A 15,342-nucleotide genomic window follows, 5' to 3' on the forward strand; every position below is an offset into this window, starting at 1 on the left:
ATCAAACAGAGAAAGAAAACAATAAAACTTTATTTCTTTTGTTTAATTTTTGTAGTTTGATTAATATTTGCCTCAGCACATTCCTCCTTGGGTTTATCATGTATGGGACTCTCTGAGCTTCCTGGACTTGAGTGACTATTTTCTTTTCCATGTTAAGGAAATTTTTAATTATAATATCTTCAAATATTTTCTCAGGCCTTTTCTGTTTCTCTTCTTCTACTAGGACCCCTATAATTAAAATGTTTAGTTTAATGTTGTCCCAGACATCTCTAAGACTATCCTCATTCTTTTCATTCTTTTTTCTTTATTCTGTTCTGTGGCAGAGATTTTCACCACTCTGTCTTCCAAGTCACTTATCCATTCTTCTGCCTGTTATTCAGCTATTGATTCCTTCTAATGTATTTTGCATCTGTTACTGTCTTGTTCATCCTGTTTGTCTGTTCTTTAGTTTGTTCATTCTGTTTGTTTGTTCAAGCTTTGTTAAACTTTTATTGTATCTTCTAGATCTAGGCCTATGTTCTTTTCCCGAGATCTTGGATCATCTTTCCTATCATTACTGTGAATTCTTTTTCAGATAGATTGTTTACTTCCTTTTTAGTTATTTGTTCTTATAATTTTTTTCTTGCTCCTTTGCCTGCAATATATTTTTTGTCATCTCATTTTATCCAACTTACTGTGTTTGTGGTCTTCTTTCTGCAGGCTGCAAGACTGTAGTTCTTGCTTCTGGTATCTGCCCCCTCGTGGGAGAGGTTGGTCCAGAGGTGAGTGTCCTTATCACCTTGATAGGGGTTTAGACTCGTGGTGTGGTGATCCGAGCCTGCCTTAGACATTGAGCAGGACCTCCCCTTCACTCTGCTGTTGCCACTGCCCTCTCAGGAATGGGGTCTGCTCTCTAACTGTTGGAGCAGATGCCCCCATATCTGTTTCTTGGCGGTGATTCTGATCAGCAGTGCCAGGCAGATGGGACTGGAGTATTCCCCCTGGGAGAACAGCATGAAAAGGCCACGGGGTGAGGTTGTTTGCCTGTGTGTGTGCTCTCTTGTGTCCCCAGGCCCCGCTGTGCAGACTCACAAAGTATAATTTTGTTGGCACTGCTCTCAGTCCTGCTTTAACTGTGGGTAAGCTGGCAACTGGCTCTGATGTTTTCACTTGACCACCAGCATAGTTCCACTGAGGTCAGACCGCAGTAATCACGCACCTAGACCTGCTGTGGGAACTACAGAGGCAGTTTTCCCCAGCCCCTGCATGCATGTGCCCACAGTGCCCACAGTTGCTAGAGTGGGAACACTTGGTGTCCGGTTGGATGTTTTGTAGGTGCTGAATTTAAGAAGTTGCAGTGGAGGTGTAATTCCACAATTCACGCAGCTCTGAGGAAGAGATTTCAACTCTTTTCCCTTCGTTACCAGCCCTGGGGGCTCAGCTGTGGTTTCAGCCCCTCCTCGGGGCAGATTTCCTAGTGGGGGTAGCTACCTGTGCCCTCCTGGGACAGCAGAGTGGGCCCCAGCATTCACTTCTTAATAGTCCCCCTCACTTCTTAATAGTGAGAGGTTCTGTGCCCTCCTAAGACAGCAGGGAGGGGTCTGGACACCCACTGACAGACCCCTTACTTGCAGAAGTTATCTGCACCCTCCCAGGACAGCAAGGCAGGTCCTACTGATGGATCTCCTAGAAGCAAGAGCTTGCCACATGCTCCCAAGGACAGTGCAGCAGGTCGTGGCACCTGTGGGTGGGTTTTCCAGTTGGAGGAATTATCCGTGTCCTCTTGGGACAGTGGAGCATGTCCTGGCACTCACTGGTGGATTTTCTAGTCACAAAAGCTATCCTTGCCCTCCCAGGACAGTGTGGATAGGTCCTGGGTCCTGCTGGTAGCTCCTAGTAGCCGTACCTGTCCACACCCTTCCAGGTCAGCAAGGGGTGGGTTCCATGACCCACTGGCAGGATTCCTAGTGGGAAGAGCTGTCTGTACCCTTCCAGGTCAGCAAGGGGTGGGTTCCATGACCTATTGGCAGGATTCCTAGTGGGGGAAGCTGTCCGCACCCTTCCAGAACATCAGGGACAGGACCTGGCCCCTGCCTGTGGGTCTGGAAGAGACAGCCAGTGGCTGCCTCTGGAGCCCAAGGTGGTGGTGGCAACCCCTGCCCGCCTCTGGAGTTCCTGTAGGTGGTTTCCTGCTGCCTGGGAGTCCTCACAGGCAAAGATGTTCTTATGGTGGTCCTACCTCTCTCCTCATATGCCGCCCAATAATGGTGCCTTGCTTCCCTGGAAGTCCAGGCATGTTCTCAGTACACACTCAGCTGCCACATCCTAACTCTTGAACTTTTCAGGCTGTCTCCTCAGCCCACCCTGGTCTTCTCCCTGTGACTGAGCTTTGGAGTCTGACCTTCAGCACCCGACCCCCACTCTCACTGACAGAAGTGTCTCAGGCTGAGGAACGCAGAATGGCGGTGCCCATCCTCTGTGCAGGTTACTCCCCATTTTGCCTTCCAGAAGCCCTTTGCTGCTATACCCTTCATAAGCACCCAAACTCCCCCTCCATCCAGTGCAATTTCCCCAATGGTGAGGTGCCTTCCCAAGATGTGGAAAATCCCCCTTCACAGTTCCCTCCCCTGGGCGCAGTTCCCTCCCCATCCTGATCCCTTCTTTTTCCTTTTCCTTTGTCCTACTCAGTTACATGGAGGTTTTCTTGCCTTTTTGGATGCCTGAGGTCTTCTGTTGGCACTCGGTAGCTGTTTTGTTTGAACTGTTCCACTTAGACGTATATTTTCAATGTTTCTATGGAGGAAGGTGAACTTTTCTGCCATCTTGATCCTGACTCTGTATGGCTGCTTTTTGAATGACCTAATTTTCCAAAGTGTCTCATCCCTGCTTCTCCTTTGGGCCTCAGCTGGTCTATGCTACACTTCCACTCAGCATCTCTCGCCTTAGACATTTATGGGTTTGTAGACATGTTGAAGCCTTTATGAGTAGTACCTGCCTCTTTTCCTATCTGCATTTTGAGTTTGCTTCAGTCCTTTGGGTATTTTCCAGACAGAACATATGCATATAATGGTTCATAAATAAGATCTGCTCTGCTCCCTCCAGTGCCAGAGAGCTTGTAACTGAGCTGCCACTTGCTTGAGATCAAAACTGTCCCTGCACCAGGGAAGGGATGGGGAAATGGCAGGGGAAAATGCCACAAAACTTTCCTACTGTTTTGAATATAGGTTTTTCTTTCTTTGGCATTTGCTTAGTTGCTATAAGCCTTGGAATATATTCCAGGAATATACTCTGGAGCTCCTACAAAGTTGGTTCAGACAGCTTCTGCTTGTTTTTTGATGTTTCTCTGGAGAAATAAAAATTTGGAGTTCCTTGGTCTGCTACTTTGCTGACATCGCTCCTCAATAAAGAGAGCTTTAAAAGCAACAGGAGGAGGGGGATGTTTACAAAGGTAAAGCATAAATTAATGAACAGAATTATGATGTAAAATTAAAGGCTAGCTTTTTAAAATGTATATATACACACACACACATATATATATAATACATAAATATTTCTTGATGCTACTGAACATAATTATAAATGAAGAAGGGAATGTAACAATATATTCTAGAAGGTAATGCATATGTGCATATTAATGAATTAGATGTCTAAATAAAAAGGATATTTTCCTTAAAAACATGAATTTTTAAGACTGATGTAAGACGAAAATCTAGAGAATCTACAGATACCTGTAAGTATAGCAGAAATTAAAGCCATGTGTGCCAGGGTGGAAAATGACATTTAAAAGGCTATTCAAACTACCACGTATCTATAAAAACATTTTATGTGTAGTGCAGTTGACCCTTGAACAATATGGATTTGAAATACACAGGTCCACTTAGATGCAGAAATTTTTCAATAAATATACACTATCATATTGAACAATCCACAGCTGGTTGAATTTGCAGATGCTTAACCAAGGATATGGAGAAGGCAATGGCAACCCACTCCAGTACTCTTGCCTGGAAAATCCCATGGACGGAGGAGCCTGGTAGGCTGCAGTCCATGGGGTCGCTAAGAGTTGGATACAACTGAGCGACTTCACTTTCACTTTTCACTTTCATGCATTGGAGAAGGAAATGGCAACCCACTCCAGTGTTCTTGCCTGGAGAATCCCAGGGATGGGGGAGCCTGGTGGGCTGCTGTCTATGGGGTCGCACAGAGTCGGACACAACTGAACTGACTTAGCAGCAGCAGCAGCAACCAAGGATATGGAGGGACGACTAGAAAGTTACATGTGGATTTTCAACTGTGTGGAAGGTCAGTGCCCTAAACCCCCCACAGTGTTCAAAGGTCAACTGTATATGTCTACAGGTAAATTTTAAAATACTTACAGGAACACCAACTCATTCTAGGAACAGAGATTTAACATATGATATAATTTATTACAGAACACATAAATACAGAGAGATCTTCTTGGTTCATATTATGTCAAAACACAAAGAGATCTAATGTATTAATATACTTAATAGAATCTACATGATATATATCAGAAACGTGTGAGAAGACCCAACATTATCAGCTAACCATTGGATAATTTATTACTGAATTTCATTGAATTGGTTCATGGTTCTTGGAATCTTTGTCCAAGTTATGACTGTTATTAGAGGTCAGAGTAATGAGGAGAGGGAGCTAAAATTGGGATAGATTTCTTGGTAGAGTTTACAGCCACCCCTAAGAGAGATTACCATCTTCAGCTGATCTCTAGAAGGAAGGGTGGATGTGGCACACCTGGAATGCGGGTGGCGGGGCAGAGGAAACTGAACAGGGCTTGGATATTATATGAGGAAAGCAGGCAGATTCCTGGGGCTCACAAGGGGCTCCACGGGAAAAGGGAGGACCTGCAGCGCTCCTGAATCCTATATACTAGGGCTGCATGGATGGGTGCAGAGATGGAAGGTCCATGAAGGATGGAACCCTAGAACTAAAGAAGTTTTTCCAAGGGACTCCACGGAATAGAAACGTATGCTGTGCTCAGTCTCCACCTCAGTGTTGGTCAAGGGGCCTCCTGGAGTAAAGCTCTGAGAAGAGCCAATTCCCAATATGTTCTCGGTCCAAAGAGCGTGAAACAGAGAAAACAGTACAGTTCCAGTAACACTTTTCTTATTTATTTTCCCTCCACACCTGCCCCCAAATAAACCTTCAAAACCAGAGGAGGTTACATACAGGTCATCAAGGTAGGCTGGGAGGGCACAGAGAAGAAGCAGAGGCACAGATGCTGAGAAATCAACTATCCTTCCTTTGCCACGACAGGCTTCCAGCCTAAAATAGGGCTGGGCCATGTAAGGGAAAATGTTAATTCTAAGTCTGCATTTAATATTAGACATTGAATTAAGAAGTCCTGTATAACAAAAAGATGGCAAAAGACTATTCATAAAACACTGGCATAAGACTTCCTTGGGGATCCAGTGGTTAAGACCACCTTTCAATGCAGGGGGTGGGGGCTCCATCCCTGGTGGGGGGGCTAGACTCCCACATGCCTGTGGCCAAATAATCACAACTTCACACCTCACTTGACAGTGTTTAGGGGGGTAGTTGGGGACAAACAAAACCAAACTAGCTAGATCACAAAATATATTTACACCAATAAACCGGCTTTCAACAGATTTTTAAAAGAAGAATTATAAATTAAGCATGAGCAAAGCAAACTTAATAATTTCTTAAGTGTATTGCCCATCATGATAAAATAGGATTTATCCCAGGAATTCAAGGATAGATCACAGTAGGAAATTATACATCACAGTTATAGGCTAAAAAAAGGAAAATGATCATATATCTAGAGATTGAATGAACAAAGTCTCTTCCTATTTCTGATATGTAAAAAAGCCATGTAGGGTCAGTCATCTGATTTATAATTAGTTGTTGAAAATAAATTCCATCAATTGGTGATATTTGTTATTCAAATCATGACATAGTTCCCAGAAAATGAGAGTATGTATGTATGTCGGTATTTAATGGAAGTAAAAGAATGAGTTACAATTAATTATACTGAGAGTGCAAATCATCCTTCCTGATGATTTGCAAGAAGCACTCCTACTATAACGAAGAACCAGGGAATGCGGCACACTGTTATCCCCAATTGTTTTTCATCTTCTGGAAGTTGAAACCAATGAAATAAAACAGAAACATGAATAAAACCAATAAAAATGAAGATTAAAAACCCATTATAAACAATATGATTATGAGACCAAAATCCTCAAGAGTATTTACTAAATAATTAGACATAGTAAGAGATTAGCCTGGCTAGATATGATAGTGGACAAATGTATCAACAAAGAACAGCCATAAACAAACAGATGAATAGCTTCCCCACATACCAATGAAAGTTAGAAATATAATGAAAAAATGATCCCATTCCTAACAGCTCCACACTTATAGAAACAGGAAAAATCTTAGAAAGAAATGAGTGATTGTCTATGAATAAAATGACAAAATTTTACTAAAAGCCATGACTGAAAGTATGCATGAACACAGATGTGCCACAGATATGTAGGAAAGACTGACCACCATTCAGCATTTGGTCTTCTCAAAGTCATATTTATGAGCATAATTCCAACTGACATTTCACATTATATTTTTAGAAATTGAGAATGCAAATGATTCTAAAGCTCACGTGGAAGAATAAACTGGTAAGTACTGCAAAAAACAGCTAACCATTTGAGAAGTAAAACACTGGACATTGTACACATCATACACCAAGATAAATTCTGATGGATTAGGAATCTAAATAGAAAACATAAAAATAAAGTACTACAGAGAGAAGAATTGGAATTAAACTTAATCCTCAGACAGTACTTTTTCCTACTTTAGATTTTGGGATATAATAATAAACAAGAAACAGGTTCTTGTCTCAAAGAATTTATATTCTGATGGTGGTTTCCCCACCATCAGGGGTAGGAACAGAGTCAATGAATTAGAAATGCAATAAAATGACAAGTTCATGTCAGATATAGATAAGTGCTATGATAAAAATAAAGTAAAACAAGAAGCTGTAATAAAAAACGAATAGGTGACCAGAGCAGAGACTGGGAGAACTGCCTTCACTAATATAATTACACCGTGATGCTAAAAACATGAACATCTGGAAACAGCGTATTGCATGAAGAAAAGAGCATGTGCGAAGGCCCTAAGACAGGGACATCTTGACTATTTCTGAAGAGTAGAAGGAAGGTATGCATACTGGAAGCATGATGAGAGAGAAGAACAGTTGGAAAAAGAAGGCAGTTAGAATTTCAGGAGCCAAACCCTCTAGTAGAGAGAGGATGCCAAGGTGAAGGTGACTCCTGAAACGCTCAGGGACCCGCTTTCCACCTTGAGAGAAGCACAGAATGAGTAGCAGGCATGTGGGATGGCCTCTTTGTAAAAGGCAAGATGAAGAAGCTTCTGTGTTTTTAATTAAAGTACAGGGTAACATCATCTAATGTGAATGAGGAGTGATGCCTGAAGTGAAGGTATGAAACAGTTCTTAAAAATAGGGAAAGAATGAACATGATTAGGGAGAACAGATGATTTTATGAGCCCAAATTTAAAGAGAGACAGGTGATTTTCTCCATCCTCAAGAGATGAAGTAAATATATTGATAGATTATTTACAGTAGCCTAAAAAATGATGAAGTTCAAAGCAGGTGCTACAACCCTAAAGCTAGCATGTAATTTATTGTTGGTGGGAGTAAAGATTGGCATAATCCCTCTTGGAAAGCAATTTATCAATATGTTTCTTACTTAGGTAAAAGTAATTTGGAGGCAATGACTAAATAAGAGCTTGGGAGTTAAACACACCTGCACTCCAATCATATGAGCTTATTAATTCTGTGAAAGTGAAAGCGTGACTAGCTCAATCCTATCTGACTTTGCGACACTATGGCCTGTAGCCAGCCAGGCTCCTCTGTCCGTGTGATTCTCCAGGCCAAGAAGACTGGAGTGGGCTGTCATTCCCTTCTCCAAGCAATCTTCCCGACCCAGGGATCGAACCTGGGTCTCCTGCATTGTAGGCAGATTCATTACCATACGAGCCACCAGCAAAGTTATTAATTGTGTGGGCTTACAGCTTTCCTGGGAGAAAAAGGTGTTTGGCCAGAACCACCCTATAAAATACAGTTTTGGAAAAAGATAGCAGTCAAACCAGTTAGATGACTTAATTTGAATCTCCTGAAATAAGTTCTAGGTTCATTTTAACACTGCATGAACTTTCTAAGTACAGGAATGGCAGCTTTAACAATTTCAAGTCATATTCAACAGCAAGCAGGAATTTCACAAGATATTTTCCAATAAATTTTGCAGTAAGCTTCTCAGGCACAACATGGCTACATTGTTTTGATGAAGATGATTCAACCTCAGACTCCCAGGATCTTTTCAGAGACAGTCAAGTACTATTTTATGAAACCATTACTAACTCCTAGCATCAGGAAAAAAGGTCCAAAGACACAAAATTCATGGCCAGAAGAAAAGACCACACCACAAAGTACTCTCAGTGGTTCAGGTAAGATATTCAATGGCATAAGGTAGTCACCTTAAGGTTGACTTGAAAAAGAAGATGGGAAGACAGGAGAGGGACAGACAGCAAGGAGACTTCAGCCTGGCACCAAAGGAAATGGAAATGTCGTCACGGGAACAGGATCAAGCCTTGTGAGCCTCTGGGCAGCCAAGATCTTCCTAGTTCCTAAAAAGGTTTGGCTCCTCAAAGGAGATTTTCCAACAGCCCAAGTCTTATTTTAAGATGACACGTTTGCCCTATTCAGAGCATTCCCTTACCCCATCCGGTGATGTGATGAGTACAAGAGGTTTGGTTCATTGTCTCATTCAGCTGAGCCAAGCAGGTAATCTCAAGGTAGTATCAGCCCAAGTTTCATACATAGGGGTTGTAAGAGTCATTGAAAAGGAGTTCAGGATTTAAAACAACCTTTTATCACTACATGAACGTGATCGCTCGCCAGCATCTTTGTGACTAGCCACTGACTACTTCTGCAGAGCCATCAGAGTAATGGATTAATGACTTCCCAGAATAATTCTGAGATGACACACGAACCCACATCATGGGGAGCTCATTCCCAGCCAGAGATCCTCTTCTACTCTTGATAAAGCAAAAGCCCTTGTTGATCTTCTGCTGTGATGGCTGGACACATCTGGGGAAAGGAGCCCCGAGGGGCTAATGGTGACTAACCTACCAGCTTCAGCAACTGCACGATACTCGAGGTGAAGGCAAATCCCAGTTTCCAAAGGAAAGAAGAATTCAACCTTAAGGTTCCAGGGACACAGTCAGGTCAACTAGCTTCTCAGGACACAGCCAGCAGGGAAGTAATCTCTGATGGGTTGAGCCTTCAAGAGCAGTATTTTACAAGCAGGAGACTGACAAGCCCAGTGCTCCATAAACCTCCTTGTGGGGTTTAACCCACTCAAGTTCTCAGCTGCACCAGACCCGCTCCAGGACCAGGCACTGGTAGACCTATTTGCTAAAAGGATACAAACACTGGCCATCTTTTTCTCGCCATGTCACCAACGTGATCCAGAGAGTACAACAGTAAAAAGAGAAGAGCGGGAAGTTAGGAAACCCCACCAAGGGGAGGATGGAGGGTGACACCCATACTATGTTATCAAAATATACAATACATATAGTGTGCCTGAGTATATCTTGTGGAATATATAAATGGTACTTCAGTTCACACAGAATAACACAGAATATGTATTTAGATGAATTTAATAAAATTACCAGTATTTTCAAGCACTCATGTGCCTTCTGTCCAAAAATTCAAATTATTTCACATTCAAATTAATTTCTATAGCTATGTGTTTTTTTTTTTAAACTGAAGGCAGAAATTTCTAGATTAGCTAGTTTCAAAGGAATTTAGATGGGACATTACAGCTGATAAACACATATGGAAAATGGTCTGTTATTTAATTTCCTTTCTGACAGCCTGTATAGCTCCACATGTAAGAATTGTTTAAAAAATATGAGGTTCTAAATAAATATCTAGGGGCTATATTGACATTTGTTGTTGTTGAGTCATTAAGTCATGTCCGACTCTTTTGTGACCCCATGGATGGAAGATCACTAGGCTCCTCTGTCCATGGGTTTTCCCAGGCAAGAATATTGGAGGGGGTTGCTCTTTCCTTCTCCAGGGGATCTTCCCAACCCAAGAATAGAATCCACATCTCTTGCATTGCAGGCGGATTCATTCCACTGTGCCACCAGGGTAGTCCATATTGAGATCTATTGTTGTTCTTCAGTTGCTAAGTCACGTCCAACTCTGTGATCCCGTGGACTGTAGCCCACGAGGTTCCTCTGTCCATGGGGTTTCCCTGACAAGGATACTGGAGTGGGTTGCTGTTTTCTTCTCCAGGGGATCTTCCTGACTCAGGAAGATTCAGGAATTCAACCCTATCTCCTGCTTGGCAGACAGATTCTTGAACACTGAGCCCCGTGTAAAGCCCATTTGAATAAAAACAGCTATGATTTGGAAATCTATTTACTGATTTAAGAGGCTATTTGAGATGTGTAATGAATGTAAATTTCACTTTTGTTGTTATTGTTTAGTCCTTAAGTCCTGTCCAACTTTTTGCTACCCCAGGTTCTGCAGCACTCCAGGCTTCCCGGTTCTTCCCAGAGTTTGCTCAAATTCTTATCCATTTGAGTCAGCTAGTCAGTCAGTTAGATGGATGCTATCTAACCATCTCATTCTCTGCCACCCTCTTCTCCTTTTGCCTTCAACCTTTCCCAGCATCAGAATCTTTCCCAATGAGCTGGCACTTTGCAGCAGGCTGCCAAAATATTGGAACTTCAACTTCAGCATAAGTCCTTCCAATGAATATTCAGGGTTGATATCCATTGGAATTGACTGGGTTAATCCTGTAGTCCAAGGGACTCTCAAGAGTATTCTCCAGCACCACAGTTCAAAAGCATCAATTCTTCAGCACTCAGCCATCTTTATGGCCAACTCTCACATCCATCCATACATAACTACTGTAAAAACCATAGCTTTGACTAGACAGACCTTTGTCAGTAAAGTGATGTCTCTGCTTTTCAATATGCTGTCTAGGTTGGTCATAGCTGTTCTTCCAAGGAGCAAGCATCTTTTAATTTCATAGCTGCAGTCACCATCTGCAGTGATTTTGGAGCCCAAGAAAATAAAATCTGTCACAGTTTCCCCTTTTTGCCCATCTATCTGCCATGAAATGATGGAAACAGATGCCATGATCTTAGTTTTCTGAATGTTGAGTTTCAAGTCAGCTTTTTCACTCTCCTCTTTCACTCTCATCAAGAGGCTCTTTAGTTCCTCTTCACTTTCTGCCATTAGACTGACATCATCTGCATATCTGAGGTTGTTGGTATTTCTCCTGGCAATCTTGATTCCAGCTTGGCTTCATCCAGCCTGGCATTTCACATGCTGTACTCTGCATGCACGCATGCTGAGTCGCTTCAGTCGTGTCCAACTCTTTGTGACCCCATGGACTATAGCCTGCCAGGCTTCTCTGTCCATGGGGTTCCCCAGGCAATAAAACTGGAGTGGGTTGCCATTTCCTACTCAGGTGATCTTCCTGACCCAGGGATCAAACCCATGTCTCTTATGTCTTTTGCACTGGCAGGCATGTTCTTTACCACTAGCACCGCCTGGGAAGCCTCTGCATATAAGTTAAACAAAAAGGGTGACAATACACAGCATTATCTCACTCCTTCCCCAATTTTGAACCAGTCAGTTGTTCCATGTAAGGTTCTAACTGTTGACTCCTGACACATATGCAGGTTTTTCAGAGGACAGGTAAGGTAGTCTGGCATTCCCATCTCTTTAATAAGAGTTTTCCACAGTTTGTTGTGATCCATACTGTCAGAGGCGTTCATGTAGTCAATGAAACAGATGCTTCTCTGGAGTTCCCTTGCTTTCTCTATGATCCAACAAATGTTGGCAATTTGACCTCTGGTTCCTCTGCCTTTTCTAAACCCAGCTTGTATATCTGAAAGTTCTTGTTTCAAGTACTGCTGAAGCTTAGCTTGAAGGTTTTGAGCATAACCTGACTAGCATGTGAAATGAGTACAATTGTATGGTAGCTTGAACATTCTTTAGCATTACCCTTCTTTGGGATTGGAATGAAAACTGGTCTTTTCCAGGTCTGCGGCCACTGATGAGTTTTCCAAATTTGCTGATGTATTGACTGCAGCACTTTAACAGCATCATCTTTTAGGATTTTAAATAGCTCAGCTGGAATAATTTCACCAGAGAGTTTTTCTAGGTAATTGTAAAAAGTTTACTATTAAAAAGATCCCATAGCTTATTATTACATTATTATTTAAATTCTACATTAAAATTTACAGTCAGAGTATTAGCTGTTACATAATTTTAATCTCTTGGTTTTTCTTATCTTGTCTATTTTATGGTGTGAAATCCAACACTTTCAAATGGAGTTTAGAAATTAATTACAGTTCTTTCATTCATATTGTATCATCTTGTCTGTTATGGTTCAAATGTTTATGTTCCTTCAAATTCATATTTGAACCCAAAGGTGGTATCGGAACGTGAAGGCTTAGTTCATGAGGGTGGGGCCCATGATGGGACTGTTGTTCTTATAAAGGAGACCCCACAGCACTTCCATCAGGTGAAGATACAGTGAGAAAGCTCCTGGCATGAATGAAGACGCAGGCCTTCCTGGACACTAGCTGCCGGCACCTTGATCTTGAACTCCCAACCTCCAGAGAGTGAGAAATAAGTGTCTGCTGTGGGCGTCTGGTAAAGCGATCTGAGTGGACTCAGAATCTGAGTCCAGAGTGAAACCTAACAGAGTGAAACCTCTTTCTTCTTAGACACACTAAATGTACTCTAATCCCGGTGAGAAAATAAACAACATAAAAATAAAAATGGAGAGAACCCAAGCAGCAAGAAGCCAAGAAGGCCTAGCCTAGTTTTCATTGCTATCTGCTTCCTATGCTTCGCCCCCACTACAGACACGCACACACACACATACACACACTCTCATGCACACACTCACATATTTCTATCCACATTTTTGGGGAGGGAGGGCAGGTAAATGAAGGCCATGACTCCCCATTTTATGCTTACATGGCCTCTGGATAATCTTTTGAACAACCAATTTTTTTACTTGTCAGAATTTCAAAACTTTTCAACCACATCTCTCGCTTTCAGGCAAAAGTACAAAATGCTGAAAATATCCCAAGGAAACATTATCTAGATTCTTTTTAGAGTAACACCATGGCTTAGTTGATATGTGCCACTTTTTTCTCTTACAGTTAGGTCTGATTTTTGCTAAAATTCCAAGTCTCATTCTATATACTGGTGTTTTGAGGAAGTCACTTAACATTTTCCAATTAAGGCAGTGTTAAATAATTCCCTTTACTCTTCCCAAAGCACTAAAATTCACAGTGGTATGGATTTAAATATACATTATTATGATTACTCTTTAGCCCTGTTGGAGTCTTAGTCAAAGATTCATAACAGGGACCTCCCTGGTGGTGCAGCAAAGAATCTGCCTGCCAATGCAGGGGACCCAGGTTCAAACCCTGGCCTGGGAACTAAGATCCCACATGCTGCTGGGCAGCTAGGCCCATGCACCACAACCACTCAGCGCATGCTCTAGGGCCCACAAGCTGCAACTGCTAAGCTTGTGCGCCACAACACAGACCTAGCGCAGCCATAAATGGATTAAACTTTAAAGGAAGAGTCACAACATTCTGAGATAAACCTTTGCTCCAAGATAACCACCTGTGCCCCATTCCTGACTGTGATGCAGACACACTCACTCTAAAACAAAACAAAAACCAGTGCTAAGTCAACACGAGAGACACGGATTGCTAAGGTCACCATGCGGTGGAAGTCAAAGTCACTAACAACCAGCAGTGGGGGAGCATCACGGGAAGGCTTGGCGGCTTCCAGGATAACCGGGAAGCCCAGGGACTCCTCAGGGTTCCAGACAGCAAACAGTCTGGTTTCCGAATTCACGTGACTTTATTATGAGACCTGGCGAGAGGTTATTCTCACCAGGAAGCCTCGTATTTACTCATCCCCATAAATATTGGTGGTGCCACCTCATAAAGCTCTGTGGAGACCATACTTTATGTCAGCACACATAGACCTTTTTTTCAACTCTGCAAATGGCTTTAGGAAACTTTACTGAAAGCCTCTAAAGTATGAAGGTGATATTAATTATAGGCCTTTGTGGTTATGCTATGGGAAATCCATCCTGAGGGAATCTGTTCTTACAGCCCAATTACATCAACTCAATCCAAGCAGGCTGTTTTTCACTTGCTTGAAAAACAGCCTTGCTTTATAGTAATAGTAATGCTCCAAATCTTAGATTTATAAGATTCTTCTTCTTCAGAGTTCAGAATGTTTCATGGATGTCTCTTAATTAATCGGAGGACATGGTCTCACTTACTATAATCAACTCCAGTGAAACTCAAGGCCAGCGTGCCATGCACCCATGAACCCAGCCCGCGGGGCAGACAGACCTGAGCCCGTACAGCACCGTCCCGTCGGGGTGGAGGCGGATCATGCGATTCTTCACCGTCACTCCATGCACAAACGACTTTTTGTCATTTAAGAAATATGTGTCAGGCACCCAGAGCTGGTCAGCCACTCGATTGTCCAGCGTGAGGTTGAGAGGGATCCCAGAATAGGCGAGCCTTTTATCTCTCCAGTATTGTTGAAAATACATGGTCAAGGTGTAATCCTGGAGGAGAAAAAGAAAAGAAAAAAGGAGTTTGTGCTCAGCCACAGGCAAGTTTCCTCCACAATGAGCCCAATTCAGGTTGGAATCCATGAGAAATGGGTTATTTTCGGACAGGGTTAGGAAGCAGTGGTTGCTTTCTTGTAAATGCAAACACTGGTTTTAACAGGTATACATCATGTCTATAAGTACTCTTTTATTTAGGTAAGAAGCAGACTAGATAAATTGGCATTTAAGAGACACCCTAGAAATAAAAGCCAAAAAAAAAAGTCATCATAAAATTAGAGAGCTGGCAGGGAACCTGGGCATTAGCCTAGGTCCTCCTCCTCCCACCAAGCATACCTATGCCTGGGCATCCAACAAGAGGCCAGTCCTGGCTACAAACTCTCAGCAGTTTAGACTCTTCCTCTCCTTCCTTCCACCCTCCACACAGCTGTAAATGGAACCGTCTAGAAAAAATCACCAGTTGGGGACAGGATGACCTGCGTGAGATCTCTGCGTCACGTGTCACATTTCCGTTTCCTTCTAGATTGCCAAGGCCATTGCCACACACTAATGGGCCAAGTCATCACCTCTAGAGGAAGATACTTAGAGAAAACAGGACTAAAGCCGGATGTGGGAGGAGGCACTAGACTAGGCACCAGCCCCACAAAGT

At 42.5% G+C, this 15,342-nt stretch overlaps 1 protein-coding gene across 1 annotated transcript in view; it reads right to left on the minus strand.

Annotated features, from left to right (window-relative positions):
• The window catches only part of GABRB3 (gamma-aminobutyric acid type A receptor subunit beta3), a 271,733-nt gene that overhangs the window by 75,767 nt on the left and 180,624 nt on the right, over positions 1-15,342 (minus strand). The window contains exon 4 of the mRNA XM_043922453.1: positions 14,470-14,690. Coding sequence (XP_043778388.1) covers positions 14,470-14,690 — 221 coding nt within the window. The remainder of the gene's footprint in view (positions 1-14,469; positions 14,691-15,342) is intronic.

Source organism: Cervus elaphus, chromosome 13 (assembly GCF_910594005.1).
Source record: "Cervus elaphus chromosome 13, mCerEla1.1, whole genome shotgun sequence".
NCBI classification, from domain to species: Eukaryota; Metazoa; Chordata; class Mammalia; order Artiodactyla; family Cervidae; genus Cervus; species Cervus elaphus.